The 20,289-nt window shown below is 34.3% G+C and overlaps 1 protein-coding gene across 1 annotated transcript; it reads left to right on the top strand.

Annotated features, from left to right (window-relative positions):
- Nucleotides 1-414: 414 nt before the first annotated feature.
- On the top strand, nucleotides 415-10,662 carry LOC119838174 (brain-specific homeobox protein homolog). The gene is made up of 5 exons (XM_038364017.1): nucleotides 415-1,016; nucleotides 2,556-2,663; nucleotides 5,160-5,315; nucleotides 9,407-9,462; nucleotides 10,369-10,662. The coding sequence occupies exons 1-5, from the start codon at nucleotides 725-727 to the stop codon at nucleotides 10,480-10,482; spliced, it is 726 nt and encodes a 241-aa protein (XP_038219945.1). The 5' UTR covers nucleotides 415-724; the 3' UTR covers nucleotides 10,483-10,662.
- The last annotated feature ends 9,627 nt before the right edge of the window (nucleotides 10,663-20,289 follow it).

The following is a 20,289-nucleotide window of genomic DNA, read 5'->3' as shown; positions in this document are numbered from 1 at the left end:
TAGATTATAGATCTTTCGCATTATTTATAAGCATTTTAATGAAAATCTCAATGGTCTGAAAAAGTGAGTACATATATAAAATTCGAGGTATATATTGTAGTCGTCATTTATTTAAGAATAAATAATATTGACAAACAGTTCTCAATCGGAGTAATAAATAAAAACTAAACTTTTAAATATTTATAGCGTTTAAAATCGTCACAATATCCTACACAGAAAAAACTAAACAGCAAATTAAAAATATCCATGTCCACAGCGCAAAAATTGGAATTAAAAAAGAAAAAAAAAAAAACAAACGTCACATTTCCCGCCAACACTAAACCACCCCGATGTGGGCGGCGCCAACCCCGCGCAACCCATCCTACGACCCCATTACGACAGTTTATCTCCGTCCGCAGGCGAAATCGCCTCGTTTTGGCCGTCAACGAGCAAAACGACAATTATCCACGTTATAATTATCAATTTAATGTTAAATTCGGACCGTTATTTCGGACGTAAGTTCGATTTTTGAAGCCTTGCGATCTGGACTGACTGATGACGGTTGTTTGTTTTTATCTGTGGGCATTATAAAAAAAATCAATCGACATTTTACAATTAACTTATAAAAAGGTTTAATTGTGCGTTGATTACAAGCAAGTGTGTTTGTTATAATCTATTTGGTTTATATAAAAAAGTGCTCATTTAATGTAGGTACCATAATGTAAAAATAATAAAAGGCGCCAAAATGAATCAAGAAACGCGCAGTGATTCGCCGAGCGACAAACGTCAAGAGAATTCGAAAACATCTTTTTTAATTGAAGATATCCTGTACCGCGGGCAAAGGACAACATTCAAACAGCCAGATCCAAGGAGGTTCGATTATGAGCGGGAACCTAAATATTATCCAACTGCGAGCGAAGTAAGGCCCCATGTGCCTAGAGAGGGCTATTTACAGGTGGCAATGGGGGCTTTAGGTGCTTATTTACACACGCCAAACACTTTTAAAGCTGTGGAGACTCCGTATTTTTTGTCACAAGGTAAATTATATCATAAATATATAATTTGGAAAACTTACACATACGTAAAAAACAGACGCACACACACTAGTAATTCGTGTTGTTTCTAAAGACGAAAAATTTTTTTATTTCTTTCTAATTAAAAAAAGAATTGCATTTAAAGTCACACGAGGACTTTGTAGGTTCATCTGAATATGTTTGCGGAAATATTTTCAAATTAAAAAGAAAGTATATCACATTTTAACAAAAGAATTCAGTAAACATAAATTCGTAGCTTCACAGACATACAAATTGAACTATTGCTATTATTGTTTAAACTTATGCTCCGGCCCGACTTCTCCCGTGATACATGTAAAGCTTATGTGCCTCAGTAAAGAAGCTTATTAGTAGTGAATGGATTATTGAAATCGATCCAGTAGTTTTTGTGTTAAATATTACAAACACATACGATAACACAAATATTTCCTCTTTATTACTTTAAAGTTCCGATATTTTTTTTATTAATGATCTAGTTAAGTTCATTAATAAAAATTAAGTTCTAATAGAGTTCAATCGAAATTTTCTGTGTAACCGTTAGCTAGGTTAGTTAGTTAGGTTAGCTTAAAGTAAGTAAGAAAAATATAGTACATAGTATATAGTAAGTAATATAATTCGATAGTCCTATCCTACTATTTAATATTATAAATGCAAAAGTTTGTAAGGATGTGTGTGCGTTTGTTGCTCTTTCACGCAAAAACTACTGAACCGATTGCAATGAAATTTGGTACGTAGACAGCTGGACAACTAGAATAACATATAGGCAACTTTCTATCCCGATATTTACGGACTTACGCGGGTGAAACCGCGGGGCGCAGCTAGTCATTTCATAAAATATCGAATAAGAGATCAGACAAGCGTTCATGAAGTTAATCTCTTTTATAGAACAGACAGCGAAAGTTCCTACTAGATTTAGAACTTGTAGGGTAAGGTAACAATTAGATACTTGGCTTTACCCTGACTTGAGCTTTTATCTTGGCTTAATTGTAGAGTGTATTAAGTTAAGACGTGTAGAGCTTCTGACTTTACATGTCTTAACTTGACTCTACATAAGATAGTATATTTTATTTTCAACATATTACTATAGTTTGTGTTCTTATAGTTATGGGTAGGAGACGTGTAGAGTCATAAGATTTATGTTTCATTTAGATTTAAATAGAAACCATGTAGAGTTAACGCGTGTAGAGTTCTCGAGAGACTCTACATGAGGTTGATAATTTTCAATGTCACAATTTAAGGGTAGAGTTCATGAAATGAGGGCTTATAGAGTTATGTTATATAAAGTTAGAACTTTGGCCCTACTTATCTATACCATTTAGGATTATATATAAATCGCATTTTAATAAATAAAAATACAATAATAATGATGATAAATAAATGAAGGCCTCTGGGTGTTGGATCTGTGCCCACGTAAGCCTTCCAAAGACCGGGTGCTTTCCTTCTGGAGGTACCCGAGTATTATGGAGAGATACACATAATGTTGATAAATAAATGAATATTATAAATCTACTATTTGATAAACAGGTGTACCATACCACGCTCTGTTCACGCCGTCGGAGTTGTCACTCTCTGCCTTGAAGCACTGCAGGCGGAGGAAAGCTAGGACCGTATTTTCAGACCCGCAGTTAACTGGTAAGTAGGCTTATACCAAAAAAAAACCTGATAATATCCACGACCCCAGGTCATTTGGAAGGTAAATGTGGTAGTAACGATTCAAAATTACTTTTAATTCAAACAAAAATAAATGTGTCTTATTTATGACTGTGCATTGTGTGTATTGTGAGTGGGGGAGCCGGAGGTCCGTTTCCTTTTCCTCACCCTTTCCATCTTTCCAGTCGTCAATCCTTCCCTTATCCCTAACACTTGCGGCCAGTGCAATTTATTTATTTATTAATAACGAATTTCCAACAATGGACACAGTTTACATTTTTGCAAAGCCTGCCACATTCATAGTTTTCTGCACCTTCAATTACAGGAAATTACAAAATTCACGTTAAAAAAGTCAAGTGTAGCTATCATAGGGCCAGGTGGTGCAGTGCACCAGGGCCCCGGAGCTCAGGGGGGCCCCCTGAGCCCCTCTAACCTCAGCTTTGAAAGAGGGGAGGAAGGCGGAAAGAGGGGAGTAGGGCCCGATTCTTTCCCTATGCACCAGGGCCCTTGTCCCCCTAGCTACGTCACTGCAAGTGTGATGGAAAAAATAAATCAAAGAATTAACAAAACACTTGGGAGACTACCTCTGCGTATGTTTATGGGTGGTGGTGATCGCTTACCATTCACAGACTTCTTTAGATAGCAGTATCGAATCGTCTAATTATGAGTAGCAATCGTTGTCAAGAATCAAGTGTTGTGCATTTATATATATTTATCGGTACTGGTTTCATATATTGGCTGTACAGAATGAAGTCGGTGCCAACCAAGTCAAGTAGGCAGTCTAGATACGTATGTAGTAAGTTACTACTTGTGATACTATGTAGTAAGGAGGTAGTATATATCTATTATCTACTGTTAGTCTTGGCCGGGACTGACTTTAAATAGATGATCACTCCGTAGGCGTAAGGTCTGCTATGGACCTTATCTCCAAATGTTGATGAGCGGTGGTAGCGCTTACCATCCGGCGACCCACCAGCTCCATTACCGACTGTGACATAAAAAAAGGATAAACGGGTAGCGCTTATAGTAACTACAATAATTTATTTTTCGCCATTCAGTGATTTTGAAGTCGGGTCATTTTTTGTTAAAAAAAATATTACTTTTGGCTTATTAGTGCTATATAATATTAATTGTATGACTCTCTTTGCGAATTACCGTTGTCAATTACCGTATTATAATTAATGTAGGTACTAGTAGTTATTTCACGTATTCACTACACGCGACACTACACTACTCTCTGAGTTAGTATTCTTATATCTGTTTCTTTAGATGTAGCGTTTGTATGCAGGCAATCGATCTAAGCGTTATTATTGCCGCTCTAATTGCGTGCCTGGCCCGGAAACGGGCAGCCGCCGAAGGTCGCGGACGAATTTTAACCTACTCCCGTGGCCCCTTCACTTAATCGGCTCGACGGAACACAGTGGGGTTTTGGTCGGTAGGAATCCAACATAACCCACGGCTTTATCTCCGGAGGCCGTGGTTATCTATGCAAGATTTCCCCACTTAAAAAAAAAAAAGGATATAATATATATAATCTATTTATTGTCAAAAAATCGAGCATGGGCAGTTCAGTATTGAGAAGAAGAAAGAGCCTATTAATTCTTAAAAGGCCGGCTATATATATACATAAATACGTACAGACGAACCTAGAGTTTTCTCCTTTCCATGTTTGAATGTCGCTTCAAAAATATCCAGCACCATTGTTGTTCAACTGTTGCTCAGCATTTACCATAAATACGTGGAAAAAATGTTGTTAAACATACATGCTTCTATAAGCTTCACCAGACACCTGTATGTTTGTATGTAACCAACACCTAATACTCAATTTTGCTTAATTTTAACAGATGTTTTTGATTAAAACTTACACTCATCAAGGATCGGTGATAACACAATAGTTTCATGAGCTTATTATCTTGATTAGGATAAGTGAAGTCCCGTGTCCCCTACTGGGGCAGATGATATACATCTGTTTCACTGATCGATTTTCTTTATGGACAAGTAGGTGACCAGCCTTCTGTGTCCTGCCAGACCGAGACATTTTTTTTTTTTACGTCCCCACTGGGAATCGAACCCAGGACCCCTCGGTTCTAAGCTCACACGTCAACCACTGTACCAAGGAGGCGGTCTCTTGATTAGGATAGCCGGAATTAAATAAGTTCCTCACGAATAGTATTTGCTTGTGTTTATTTTACGCGAGTATTATACATTTGGAAATTAAAGACTTATTAACGGATTTAAAACGCGATTTATTCATTATATTATTAACCCGTGTCCCCGTCTCCCCGTGACCGCGCTCGCTGTAAAGTGTTCGATACGTCGGGTTAATAATATAATGAATAAATCGCGTTTAAAATCCGTTAAAAAGTTTTTAATTTTAAAAGTTACATACGATTGTTGAACATATGATTAAACAATATTTTTTTATTTATTTTTAACTACACTGTATATTTATATGTACTTAACTTCCCATTCATACAGGTCTAGAAAAACGCTTCGAGTCCCAGCGCTATCTGTCCACACCAGAGCGCGTGGAGTTAGCTGGTGCACTCAACCTGTCGGAAACCCAGGTGAAGACCTGGTTCCAGAATAGAAGGATGAAGCACAAGAAGCAGATGAGGAAGTTGCAACAGAAAGGTAGTTTTAAGAAGTAGTAAAGAATAGAGCAGATTCGATGGCCAGGCGGTATTCGGACGCACGTTCTACCGTTCATATTATGTATGGTTGTATGTTTGTTATTCCTTTATCCAAAAACAGCTGATCAGATTTGTATGTTTGCTACACATACTGGATTGCACACGATTGGAATAAGTATCACAGGATTGTTAGTAAAGAGTAGTGTCTTTACTACTACAATAAATGGAAAGCTATAGTTGCATTGTCCGTGATAAATCAAAATTGTATTCGAGCAAAACCGGGGTGTATTACTAGTATTATGCTAGACAAAGCATCCAAGACTGCAGCATCAAATTACCTACGAAGTATTGTCTAGCGAAATAGTTTCAGTTCGAAACTTACAAGCTCTAAGTTCTAGTACCTTCTTATTAACTAAAACTAACTACATAAGACTAATTATTTAGCTGAATTAGTAGTTCGATCTGTGTTGTTGTCTATGTTTTATGTTTTACACACGTTCACTGGATTATGAGATCTAAAAGACCTCTCGATGGTCTATCGTTTTCGTCTAATCCAGTGTTTTAGATATGTATATTGTTATTGTGATAGTCGAGCACGCTTCGGCACGAATTGGGCCAGCTCGCACCGGGGAAGTACCACACCCCCACAGAAAACCGGCGTGAAATAATAGCTTGCTATTGTGTTTCGTACGGTGAGTGGGGGAGCCGGAGGCCTATTTCTTTCTCCTAGCCCTTCCCAGTCCATTCCTTTTTTCCATTCATCAATCCTTTCCTTATCCCTCATCCCTTAAAAGCGGGCAGCGCATTCTCAGAGATCTGAGCTTCTGCGAATGTTTATGGGCGGTGGTGATCGTTTACCATCAGGCGAACCACCAGCTCAGTTGCCCGCTATGACATTAAAAAAAAAATGTATAAAATTCTCGTACCACAGTTTTCGTTACCATACCCCTTCGAAACGGCTTGACTGATTTTGATGAAATTTTTTGTGCTTATCCGGTATCTATGAGAATCGGCCAACATCTATTTTTCATACCCCTAAATGATAAGAGTAAGGCAGAACAGCGTTTGCCGGGTGCAGCTAGTATGTATATAAAACTCAAAGGTGACTTACTGACATAGGGATCTATCAACGCACAGTCCAAACCAGTGCACGGATCGGGCTGAAATTTGGCATGCAGATAGATGTTTTGACGAAGGTATCCGCAAAGAAAGGATTTTGATAAATTCTACCCCCAAGGGGATAAAATAGGGCGTGAAGTTTGTGCCATGATAATTTATGAGGACCGCGCGGACGAAACTGCAGACAGTAGCTAGTTCTGTATAAAATTTTAGGAGATAGATAATACTAAGGCTAAATATACGTACCTACATATTACCTATTCGTCTTTGTTACTTAGGACTCTAAAGGAAAAATAATCACTGCTTCGTTGAGAGATTTGTTATATATTTCTACTCGCGATTCGTAGGCCTCGCAGACACAGAGAAGGAAACGTGACCGCTAATTTTATTGTAGTCCTGTTTAAGATAATTAGTTATTTGAGATAGATAAAATGATAATAATAAAATCATCTTTATTCAATAAAAAAGTGAAGGCTGCGCGCATAAATGACATCTTATATATATAAAAGGAAGTCTGTTAGTTGGACTATTTATAACTCAAGATCGAATACACCGATTTGGCCGAAATTGTGTACAAAGGTAGCTTAGACCCAGGAGACGGACATATAAAAGTTTCTATCCCGGAAATCTCACGGGAACGGGAATATGCGAGAAAAACCCCGGGTCTAACTATCCTGCGGCTACGCGGGCAAAGCCGCGGGCGGAAAGCTAGTTCATTATAATATTTAACACGTATTTATTGTATATTATCGCTTATAATTGTAATGTGGAAAAAAGCGCCTGTATCGTGGTGCTACATAGGACGGCAAATGAATTTTCGGAAAGTAGTATTAAAGTCGTATTAAAGAAGTATTAAAGCAGTATTAAAGTAGTATTAAAGAAATATTAAAACAGTATTAAAGCAGTATTAAAGCAATATTAAAGTAGTATTAAAGCAGTATTAAAGCAGTATTAAAGTAGTTAAGTTGTAGTAATATTTGCAACCATTGCGGAGTATTGTATAACTCATGCATTCACACTGAAATTTGTTCAATTATGAATAGAAAATTAACATGAAACAGTCTTTGAATAGTATCTTTCAATAATATTTCATCGCTGATGATAATTCAACTGTAATTCACTTATCCCTAATCCTAATATTCATCCCTAGATTTTCTAGGTTTTTCAACGTTAAGGGTTCAAACCCTATTTCCGTTTACTTATGCAATTAGACTTATAAAAGCACTTTCGAATCATCATAACACAGTTTTAAACTCACCACTGGTTCTGAAAGTTTCTACAGAGAAGAGGCAGCTCTATTATATTCCTATTGACAATTTCATATCTATACTAATATTATAAAGCTGAAGAGTTTGTTTGTTTGAACGCATTAATCTCAGAAACTACTGGTCCGATTTGACAAATTATTTCAGTGTTAGATAGCTTATTTATTGAGGAAGGCTATAGGCTATATATTATGTACCACGGCCGAATCCGAGGCGGATCGCTAGTCGTACAATAACGCCATCTAAAAAAGAAACTAAACTAATTACTTTTCCATCTATTGGTACTTTAACCTATAGCCTATAGCTTCCCTCAATAAATGGCTTATCTGAAATAATTTGTCACATCGGACCAGTAGTTCCTGAAATTAGTGCGTTCAATCAAACATACAAATAAACTCTTCAGATTTACAATATTAGTATGGATAGGTTACACTTTGTCTTGAAAATGAGTAAGATGGCTTTACCGTTATTTAAACATAACGAAAGTATACTATTCAGTTGAATACAAAGTAATAACATTTATTATTAAACAAAATTTATGATATATAATAAGCACGTGAATTAGTTAACTTCGCATAGAATAATGATTATGTCTCATGATTATTTTACTCATCAATATACGATCTAATTTAGACGCATTTCAGAATCTGAGTTGTCGTTCAAATTGATTGCTAATTTTCATTAGCTGGATAATACTGTTCAACGATCTTATAACGCACACAGCGCTAATTAAATAACGCTATACTAAAAACCATCTTAAAGCAATAACAATAGCGCACAAATTCGTCTGTATTATCGTACTTGTACTCGAACGACTCCTAATTGAGAGAAGCAAACCTCAAAGACGGGAAAATTAAATTTCGAATCGTCGCTTTCCCGCCACAACTCAAGACGTTCCATAACTAAATTACGAAGACAAGATGGCTGACGTCTTCGTAGCTATGGCAACGGGGCGCCTCGGAATTTGTGCTAAGTGAAATTCAACTTTGTCGTTTAAGCTTATAGCTTAATTTAGTTTGTAAAGTTTTACAACAAGATTAAATAGGGGCGTTGTAACATGTAATGGTTGGAAAATATGCCTTGAGTTATTAACTTTACGGTGTATAATCACAATGATTTAATGAACTTGGTTCATAAACTCAAATATCTTTATCATATTAATGAAGAAATTTTGAATTTAGACATAATTCACTCTATAGGCTGACAGCTTACCTTATTCCTTCATCATCAATCATCAGCTCTTACGAAAAGATAGATCAATAAAAAATCCATATTTTGTTAGAATTTTCTTGTGATTGATTTTACGCGAGTATTGTACATTTGGAAATTATAGACTTATAAACGGATTTTGAACGCGATTTATTCATAATATTATTTAACCCTACGTTTGGAACACTTTTCAGCGAGCGTGGTCACGTGTAGACTGATATATAGTGCTGATAATATAGCTGTTCGCCCCGGCTTCTCCTGTGATATATAAATAGCCGTGTGCTCAGCGATCTTGCAGCTATCTAATGGTGAAATATTTTTTAAATCGGTCCAGTAGTTTTTGAGTTTACCCATTACAAACAAAAATACAAATTATTCCTCTTTATAATATTAGTGTAGATAAATCGCGTCAAAAATCCATTAAAAAGCCTTTAAATTCCCAATTTTGTTGTTCCATCTTGTTAAATTTTCTACTAATTTGTATTTATTTTGTTCGCAGGCAATTCAGCTGTTGACTTCACAACGAAATCACCAAACAGCATTAAGTGTACACAAGTAAGTTAACTTGAGAAAAAGTTCATTTTAAGTTCTTAATTCGATTGTATTGTTTTTGAGTTTATTACCACAGAACGTTCGAATGGTTGAACTGATTTTGATGATTTTTATTTAAATTGAAATGTGATTGATTACTTTTTATAATGAGGTTAAATAAGTTATTAATTTCGTCACTATAGCATGCAGGTTGAGTTACAATTCCGTATTTAACACATTTTAATAAATGAGTTGGTATTTTATTACCAACTAGCCTGTTGCCCGCGGCTTCGCACGCGTTAAATTGGGAGTAGTTTAATAGATGTTATTATACATATAAACCTCTCTTTTGAATCACTCTATCTATTAAAAAATAAACCATCACAATCCGTTGCGTAGTTTTAAAGATTTAAACATACAAAGAGACATAGGGACAGAGAAAGCGACTTTGTTTTATACTATGTAGTGAAGAATGTAATAGAAAAACGAATTTTTATGCATTTGTGTGTCTGGCATCGGTAAGTCTGTAAACGGATTCAAATTTTCAACTTCGATAGCTTTTCTTCTAACGTCATAACAAAAAATATTTAATGATAATAAATGTATTTAAGTCTTATTAGTATTTCAGTTAATCGTAGTCTATGTCTAGATTAAACCTTTAGTTTCAGTTATATTTTCTATAATATATAAAAATCCAGTGTCATGAGGTATGTTCCCAATGAACTCTTCACCAACTCAACCGATTTTGATGAAATTTTGCATTTTATGTGTAATTTGGTCCAACTTAAGATATAGGATAGTTTTTATTTCGATTAATTATCCCAATAATTTATAATCTTAATATTTTTGATTATTACTCAGCCACAACAACGCGTGGCCGGGTATGCTAGTTTTCTATACAATTTTTTTTTAATCGTCAATAAATTACAGGAAGACTCCAGGATATCGACAACACACACTTCCGACTCCGATTCAGAGCACAGCGACAGCGACATCGATATAGTCGGCGAATCGAATTACGCACATCACTATTCGTCAACGTAAAAGTCGAATATCGATTGGCAAATGAATCATATCAATAAAGTTTGTACATCACTAATTATAACGGAATGATTGGTGGACGAATTTCTTTCGAATACAAATTTGAATTTGGAATCGTCGAGTTGTAATTTTTTTTTTTGCTTATTCAAAAGAGGTTATTGAGGATTCGACTTCAACCTTTTTGCTCATCACGTTTATAAAAAATAGCGTAATATTTGGTTTTATGTGAAACAGATTAAATTAAATTAAATATTATGTGAAACAGATTAATTTGTATAATAACAGTCACGTTCATTAGACTGTAGGGTCATAATAAAATAAAGTCATATTATATACTCCATTAAAACGAAAAATTGGTTGAAGTCTGAATTGATTTTGGTCAACTTGCGTTTTATATATAATGTATTATTTTATGTCCTTCCATTGATGTGTTTTAAATAACGGACAATCTTCAGTTTCTTCTTGTTGTCATGATGTTATTTATCGAATTTGTTATTTTTTAACATCTTATCTTAAATAAGAAAAACATTAATGTATAAAAATCTAGGATAATTGTAGTCACACAAAATTCTAGTCATGAATAAACTGAATAGAAGAAGGTTTTATGAAACTAGACTAAGCATAATTTATTAATTATCGATCATTAAGGTTTATGAGTGATTACATGTAAGCAATTGATTTGTTTTTTTATTGACGTTCTCAAATGAAGGAGGTTCTCAACTCGACTGTTTTTTTAATTTTTGTTTTGTTACTCGGTAACTCCGTGGGTTCTCAACCGATTTACGCGATTCTTTTTGATAGGAAATTGTTGTCATTTGGTCCCATTTTAGAATCTGGAGTGGTACCACCCCCCAGGGACGTCAGTGACTGTTTTAGTAGGATAGAATTGTAATTTATTTTACATATTTAGCAATTTCATAGTATATAATCGATATAAATAGAGAACATTTATGTTAATACATTTATATTTAAGATATATAGTTATGTATATTTAAGACCTTACTATAAGACCTCAATCTACATTAATAATTCTACAAATTGGACCCAATTGTGTCACACTAAGTCACATATTTATTTGATCGCAAAAACATTTAAATAACATTAGTTTCTTAGAAGAAATAAGTGAAAATACCAACGATGACATGAGTCTATGATATACATGAGTTATGTGAATGATCTAGCGACTAGTTTGGAAAGAGTGGTATACGTGACATGAGTTAAGCGAATAACACGAGTTATGTGAATGACATGAGTTACGGGAATTAAATGAGTTACATGAATGACATGACTAAATTGGGTTCATTTGGTAGACACCTCGATCCCATACCCTTGAAGTTATGGATATAAGAAGTGCAATAATATCATATAGTCGATTAATATAAGAATACTTATAGCCGTTTTGTGTTTTAATTTATTCGCATACACACATTACCTATGTGACGTACACTAAAAAATAAGCAAATAATTTGTTTTATTGTTTTTTGTCACCACAACATAAACAATAAAGCACTTAAAACGGTGAAGGAAAACATCGTGAGGAAAGGGGCATGTCCAAGAATCAAAAGTTCGATGGCATGTGACATCTGCCAACCCGCACTTGGCCAGCGTGGTGGATTATGGCCTGAACCCTCATAGGTGGCCTGTGTTGCTGGTGGCTGTGCAGTGGGAACATATATGGGCGGATGATGAATGTTTGTTGTAACTCGTTAGTCAAATTAAATAAGATTTGACTGTATGGCATAGGTATCTGCTTATTTCAAATTTAAAAATATCTCTTTTCATCTGTCAAAAAGAGTTAAGCGAGGAAAAATCATCTTTCTTCTTAAGTCACTTCAGTGTGAGGCTTAAGTTCAAAACAATGGAAAAGTCAAAATTATATTATTAGATAGTGAATTAAATATTTGAACTGACATTTAATTATGGTAGAACATATTTATTGTAAAACGTATTTGTTTCGTCAAGCACTTTTAAGAATAAGCTGTATATTGTTAGTAGTTTAAATTATGACGCATTCTAGAGAATCTATTCATTACTAGCTGCTCCCCGCGGTTTCGCTCGCGTAAGTCCGTATCCCGTAGGAATATCGGGATAAAAAGTTGCCTATATGTTATTCCAGTTTTCCAGCTATCTACATACCAAATATCATTGCAATCGATTCAGTAGTCTTTGGGGAAAGAGCAACAAACACCCACACATCCTTACAAACTTTCGCATTTATAATATTAGTAGGATAGGATTACCGATCATAATGAAGTAACTAGAGTCAACTATTTCCAGTCATCGATCCTTTCCTTATCTCTAACCCCTTTAAAGCGGCCAACGAATTCGTAGAGGTCTGAGCCTTAACGAATGTTCATGGGCGGTGGTGATCGCTTACCATAAGGCGAACCACCAGCTCAGTTGCCCGCTATGTCATAAAAAAAGAACTACAGGTTTGAGTTATCATAAGTAATAAATAAAAATAATTATATACATATGCATACAACAGGCTAACCTATCAAAACATTATATTTAAATACAAAAAAGTTGTTAGCGGGACCTAGAAAGGCGCACGCACATTTTCACAATCGACCAATCAGCGGTCTCGGCCGGCTTGTCGATACACAGTGCCGCACGCACACAAGCGTACATAACATCGCTAAGAAATATGAATACGCCATTTTGTAATAAACTATTGATTGTAGTGAAAAAATGAATCTCTGTTCAATTACTATATTGTGTTAAGCGTAATTTGTAAACAGTAAGAATGATTGAACGTATATTAGCATGGTCTTAATTGTTAAAAGGATAAAGGTATCTTTGTGATTTGTTTCTTTCATAATCTAAATAACAAATTAAATAAATAGTTATGTTTTTGAGACTCTATCAGATTAGCCTTTATCTTAAAGCAAATCATAAATTATTCTCATTTTTCAATAAAGCACTTTAAAGATAGAATATTTAAATGTTTCATTAAAAAATAAAACACACTTAGCTTGTATATTCTCCTAAAAGATATAACACAAATATGTATTAATTTAAATGAATTAAATTTTTCTAGAAACACTTTCGAATGTCATAATACATTTTAATTATAACAGCAATTATTTTTATTAAAACAATCATAAGCTACGCATTTAATATCATTGGTTTGAACAATCCGTTATTATCTCTAGAAATATTTATTTAATTGTACCTAGAATCACAAATTATTGTACCCTTAAAAAAACAGGTTTTATTATAATGTCTGTATAGACATCTGAGAGTATTTAGAATGTAAGTTAAACTAAGTTAAGAATGTATTTATGTTGTAAATAGTACAGTAGTGTGAATGCTCAATAAACGTTATTTAAAAACTATTTGTGTGTGTGTTTTTACTACAAACTCAAACATTTATTTATTTATTCAAACTTCTCGAAGCTTCTAGACTTTTAGAATTATTCTTCTTAGATTTTTGAATCGTTATAACATAGTTTTAACATTAACATAAACTTTATACTAATATTATAAATGAGAGTGTACGTTAGAATTTATATGTAATGTTACTCTTTCACACGAAAACCACTGAACGAATGATCTATCAACGCACAGCCCAAACTACTAGACTACTTCTACTCAATTTAGCCACAAGCACTTCAATGTAGCCACGTAGACATACGCTAAGAATGGCTTTTGATGAATTCTGCTCCACAGGGGATAAAATAGGAGACGAAAGGAACCATGAAAAGTTATTTTGACTAGGCGGGCGACAGCAACAGCTAAAAGATGAAATAATAGAATGTCATATTGACAGGTGATGATGTAATAATGATTTGAAAAATTTAAAATATATTTTCGAACGAAGGCAAATTACGGCGAAGAAAAACATCGTGAGGAAACCGGCATGTCCGAGATCATAAGTTCGACGACATGTGACATCTGCTCTCACTTGACCAGCGTGGCGGATGATGGCCTGAACCCTCATAGGAGGCCTGTGTTCCAACGGAGTATAGGCTGATGATGATGATGATGATGATGATGATGAAAATATATGTTATTAAATTAAAAGAATATAGCTTAATAGAAAAAAACGGAAATAAATATAATTGGAGTTTATGTTAATCTAAAATTAAAAAATCTTTTATTACAGCACAAACAAAGCAGAAACTACAATTAATTCAACAAACTGCACAAAACATAATTATAGCCAAAAATAACGAAATCAAATGACGCTTCATCGAGCACAATTACATCGAAAATTGTTTATTCGTTGCCTACCTTCGGCACGTGACTCCAATGAAATGAACAAACGTATTTAACAACCCCTTAATAATATCAATTTATGTTATTCTGAGAGTTAATATAATGCCTTTATTAAGTTTCGATTCTCGTATTATTTAATTGTGTATGAAGATTTGACAACCCTATTTTAGGGTTGTCAAATAATTTAATTCACACAGGATATAATCGAAACTAATATTGTTTAGAAAACATTTATGCACTTGTATAAAACTGTAATGTATTCACAAAAACTACTGGATGGATTTCAAAAATTCATTCACCATTAGAATGCTGCATCTCCACTCAGTCATATCCTACTAGTCCTACTAATATTATAACTACGAAAGTTTGTAAGGCTGTGTGTGTGTGTGTGCGTTTGTTGCTCTTTCACAAAAACTCCTGAACCGATTGCAATGAAATTTGGTACGTAGACAGCTGGACAACTGGAATAACATATAGGCAACTTTTTATCCCGATATTCCTGCGGGATACAAACTTACGCGGGTTAAACCGCGGGGCGCAGCTAGTAGTCTATATATGTACCACGGGAGAAGCCGGGGCGAACAGATAGTGGCTGATAGATATTTAATACAACTCCAGAACTAGGACAGCGAAATGCTTATTAAAATAAATGCCTACTAAATATGTATAAAGCTGACAATCGCAAAAGGGCTAACAATATATAGTAAAACTAGCTGTGCCCCGCGGTTTCACCCGCGTAAGTCCGTATCCCGTAGGAATATCGGAATAAAAAGTTGCCTATATGTTATTCCAGTTATCCAGCTGTCTACGTACCAAATTTCATTGCAATTGGTTCAGTAGTTTTTACGTGAAAGAGTAACAAACATCTATACATCCATACATACAAACTTTCGCATTTATAATATTAATAGGATGTAACTTTGTCTAATGAACATAACAACGTAAGAGAAAACAGGGCACACGACTAGTGAAAAAAGGGGGTGCGAAGTGCATAGCTTTTAGGACTTATAACACATCAAAGCAAACAATTATTATGAGATTGAGTTAATCTTTCAATAAAGCATACGGCGTAATGGAGGTATGCTATGTCACCTGGTTCAAAGACATGCCGACGGCCACGCCCACTTTGGACGGTTTTATGCAATAATGCAATTAAATTAAGATTTTCTATTATTAGCTTTTGCTAAATTCGGAGTAGTTTAATGGATGTAATGTATGTAATATAAACCTTTTTCTTGAATAACTCTATCAAAAAATCCCGTCACTATCCCTTGTGCAGTTTTAAAGATCTAAGCACACATACATACAGACGTGGGAACGAGTTCGTTCTATAGCATATATGCATATAGGCATATATGTAGTGATACAATATCTTTACATAGTTGCTTGCTTCTCGTCCCGGCTTCACCCGTGTAGACCCGAAATAAAAACAAAATAAAATATAGTCTGAGACATTCACAGATAACGTGGCTCTATTGGTAAATGACCTCAAACGTCATAAACTTATAAATTGGCAAAACGTAAATATTTTAGTAAAAGTATAGACTAGTCGGAGGGTTCATCCATTTATTTACCATCGTCAATGTCCATAAAAATAATTAATTTCCAACGTGAAAAAATGAGGTTAGGCAATTATTTTAGACTCTAAACTGCATTACCATTTTTCCGTTTTTGCAGTTTGATTATGTTAGTGAATAAAGTATTTATTATAGTCTATACAAACAACACACACATTAACTATATCAATATGGTCTGCTCTTCTGCAATCTGCTACTCTCTTCTATTTGCTTGTATAATGTCATTAACTATAACTGTATAGCTATTTGTATGATATCATTAAATATTTACTATTTATTATTTTATTTATAAATATATAATTGGTTTAATTGAAAATCATTCCTTCTGGGCTGAAACTAGAATTCTTTCGATATAAATATATTTTTCTAAAATAACATTTATAAATAATTAATCATTACATTTCGCTACAAATTACATAACGCCATCCCCATAATCAAATCACTAGAAGCTTCTATTCGCAAAATTAAAAAGAGTTCGTCTGTTCGATCAAGCCCTTTTCGCGCCAATTCAACATGGCGTGCTATTGTTGATCCCGCGCCATTTTATCTAGACCCTTCGAACTGTTTCCGCATACGAAAGTGGACTTTATTAAGAGTAAATAAGGATAACTATTCATTTTGGATAGCTCTCCTTACAGTGGCATTCGATAATTTGAAGTTATTACGAGTCGGTATGCACCGCTTTGATTCAGTTAGTACTGGTTTGATCCGGTTATGGGACGAATGATTTTATATTGATATTTTTGATGGAATATGGTTTACAGTATGGGGCTCTTTAGTGGAGGACTCGTCGAGGATTTTTATATAATAATATGAGGGTAGTTGTGTTATGCTGCATATATTTCTTTTGATTTAACTACTTATCCTAACTTATCCTAACTTATCCTAACTGTCCTTACTAATATTATAAATTATAAACTAGACGCTTGTCCCGGCTCCGTCCGGATATCAAGATTCCTAAGATATATTCCCAGTACTAAATTATAAATTAATCTGCAATATAGTATTTTCTTTTGTTCGATTTTACGCGAGTATTATACATTTAGAAATTAAAGAGTTTTAAACGGATTTCAAACGCGATTTATTCGCTTATATATGTATATGTCGCATTTAAAGTCCGTTAAAAAGTCTTTAATTTCTAATCTACAATAATCTAGCTATTATACCTAACAATAGGTGACTTTATCGTTAAAATGGCGTCACTTAATAACATAATGATCGCGAAAATGTCACATCCCTGGGCGGCATTTAACCTTTGTTAAAAAGCACAGGCAATAAAAAGGGTCGTAGAGGTCCTGAGTTCGAACAGACAATAATTTTTAACATTGCATCAAAACAGTTGTAAGTACATAAAGTTATTTACGTATAATAAGCAGTGGTGGCTCAATGGTGAGGACCTCGGACTTTTAAGTCGGAGTTCGAGACCAGGCGACCAGGAAATAAATTGATTTTTCAATTTATCTGCACATGTGGATAGCATCACCATTTCTCGAAACGGTGAAGGAAAACATCGTGAGGAACTGGCATGTCCGAGAAATAAAAAAGTTCTACGACATGACGTGACATCTGTCAACCCGCACTTGACCAGCTTGTGGATAGATTCCTCGTAGAAGGCCTGTGTCCCAGCAGTGGGAATATGGGTGGATGAAGATGAAATTATAATAGCATAAATTGGGACAAGTAAATTTTAGTATATAAAAGAAAAACGAATCCGGACTTCCCTTTTAGAGGAAGAGAAATCAAAACTTTTTTTTTAAATTCGCCGTAAACTACGCATGTAGAAACTGTTCTATATATAAAATCATAAAAATTATATATAGTACTAGCTGCGTCCCGCGGTTTCACCCGCGTAAGTCGGTATCCCGTAGGAATATCGATATAAAAAGTGCCTATGTGTTATTCCAGTTGTCCAGCTATCTACGTACCAAATTTCATTGCAATCGGTTGAGTAGTTTTTGCGTGAAAGAGCAACAAACACACACACATCCTTACAAAGTTTCGCATTTATAATATTAGTAGGATTAGTGTAGGACGTACAGTCGACAATGATGATAATAAATACTTTATATACTATATACACTCAGACAAACACAAAAGCCGAAAATACGACAGCAAAAATGCCGTAAAATAGTCGGCCTTGTCTCTAAAAAGCGATATCTACCAGGCAACCTCAGGCTACAGAAAACGTTTGAGAGACGAAACGTTAAGATGACGTCACACAAATAGCACGAAAAACTCACAAGAAACACTAATTGCAGCGATAGGTCGCCAACACATCGTCATTAGTACTCCTTGCTGGTGTTTGTAAGATGATAGTTGCTAGGGTTGTCAGCACTTAAAATTTAAAATATACTTATTGTCTAATATACAATGTGTAATTACACATACATATTAATATAAGATAATACAAGATAATACATCTTTTTAAATATTATCTTAGAACAAATCAATTGTAATTATTTTCTTGTAAACTTAATGTATTTATTTTGTTGTAAACTTTATCTAAACCTTTAAAATTAGCTGTTAGTTACCTATTTAAATGAAATGATTATATGGGACACGTTTGAAAATATCACAATATAATGCGCAAAGGACGGACTTATTGCTGACTGACATCTCTACCAGACGACCTAATTTAAAATTACTCGTTTATGGCGGTAAATAAGAAATACAAAAATAAATGAGTTCCCGTAGTTTATTTGCATTTTTCCGTTATACATAACTAGCTGCGCCTCGCAGTTTCACCCGCTTAAGTCCGTATTCCGTAGGAATATCGGGATAAAAAGTTGCCTATGTGTTATGCCAGTTGTCCAGCTATCTACGTACCAAATTTCATTGCTATCGGTTCAGTATTTTATGCATGAAAGAGCGACAAACACACATCCTTACAAACTTTCGCATTTATAATATACAGGATAGGATAGTTAGTAGGATTATATAGGATAGTAGAATAGTAGGATAGGATAGGATTTCATTCGTAATATTAAGTATACTTAAATTTTAAAATGCTCGCAATATTCAAAAATGAAGAAGTGCCAACCCTATTCGCTTGTTAGGGTCTGTCACCATTCATAGCCCTCAACATTGTGGCCACGAAGCAATAAAGTAAGTTACGTTTTCAAGATTTGTTTTTTCATTATAAATTAAGTAAACCTTTTTACACATTAGTTAGAAATGTATGTAGAACTATATAATAAAAACTTCTTAAACTTTTACCTTTCGTGTAGCTGTTGATTGTTTTTCTTTCTTTTCACAATCACAATTTTCATAGAAGTCAGTTGTCATTACTTACGTCACGAATTTAATCTTAATTAGTATTTCTTCCTCTCTCAAAATTCTAATTTTGAAATTTGAATTTCCACACATATTCAACCCGGTTTCAAAGCTCATAGTTGCAGATATATTACCATCATTCGATTTTAAGCCGTATGTTTATGGCAAGAACGTTGAAATTTCTGAATAATATTTCATGACATAAATAACGGTCAGGACAACTAAACCCTTAGCTGTGTAGCAATAAAGTTCAAAATTAGTTCATATCACACCAAAATTGCAAAACAACGTTACTTTGGCGCTATTAATTGTCATATTGCACAGAATTTAGGGTTGAAAATAGCTCAATTTCATAAAATAAATCCATTTAAGGGCAAGTCCTCCAGTTAAAAAACAATTAAGTTCCGGCTTTCTTTTGACGTGGCTTGATGAAGTTCTTTGTAGGGCCCTTGGCTTGTCAGTCTTTTAAGAAGTTAAATGAATAAAAAAAAATATGATAGAGTGACATTTTAAACGAGGAATTTTAATTGTCTGTGTAGTTACTTAAAGTATATCATTGTTTTTACCTTATTAGTATCATAAATCCGTTTACTACATTATTTTATTGGTATTTTTTCTTAGTGCATAACATTTAAAATGGGTCATGATTATACATGCTATGAAAATAAATACTTAGTCTGGCCATAAATACTGTTACACTTAATTATAAAAAAATATTACATTTGAATTTCGAATCTGT

Source organism: Zerene cesonia, unplaced genomic scaffold, assembly GCF_012273895.1.
Source record: "Zerene cesonia ecotype Mississippi unplaced genomic scaffold, Zerene_cesonia_1.1 Zces_u001, whole genome shotgun sequence".
In the NCBI taxonomy this organism is placed as follows: Eukaryota; Metazoa; Arthropoda; class Insecta; order Lepidoptera; family Pieridae; genus Zerene; species Zerene cesonia.
Note: the sequence above shows the minus strand (reverse complement) of the source record. Positions and strands in the feature narration are given on the sequence as shown.

Excerpts from the sequence above, each read along its gene's own strand:
- LOC119838174 (XM_038364017.1), top strand. The coding sequence starts at position 725 with ATGAATCAAGAAACGCGCAGTGATTCGCCGAGCGACAAACGTCAAGAG. Across the intron at positions 2,664-5,159 it reads TTCAGACCCGCAGTTAACTG|GTCTAGAAAAACGCTTCGAG; the intron begins GTAAGTAGGCTT and ends CCATTCATACAG. Across the intron at positions 5,316-9,406 it reads GAGGAAGTTGCAACAGAAAG|GCAATTCAGCTGTTGACTTC; the intron begins GTAGTTTTAAGA and ends TTTTGTTCGCAG.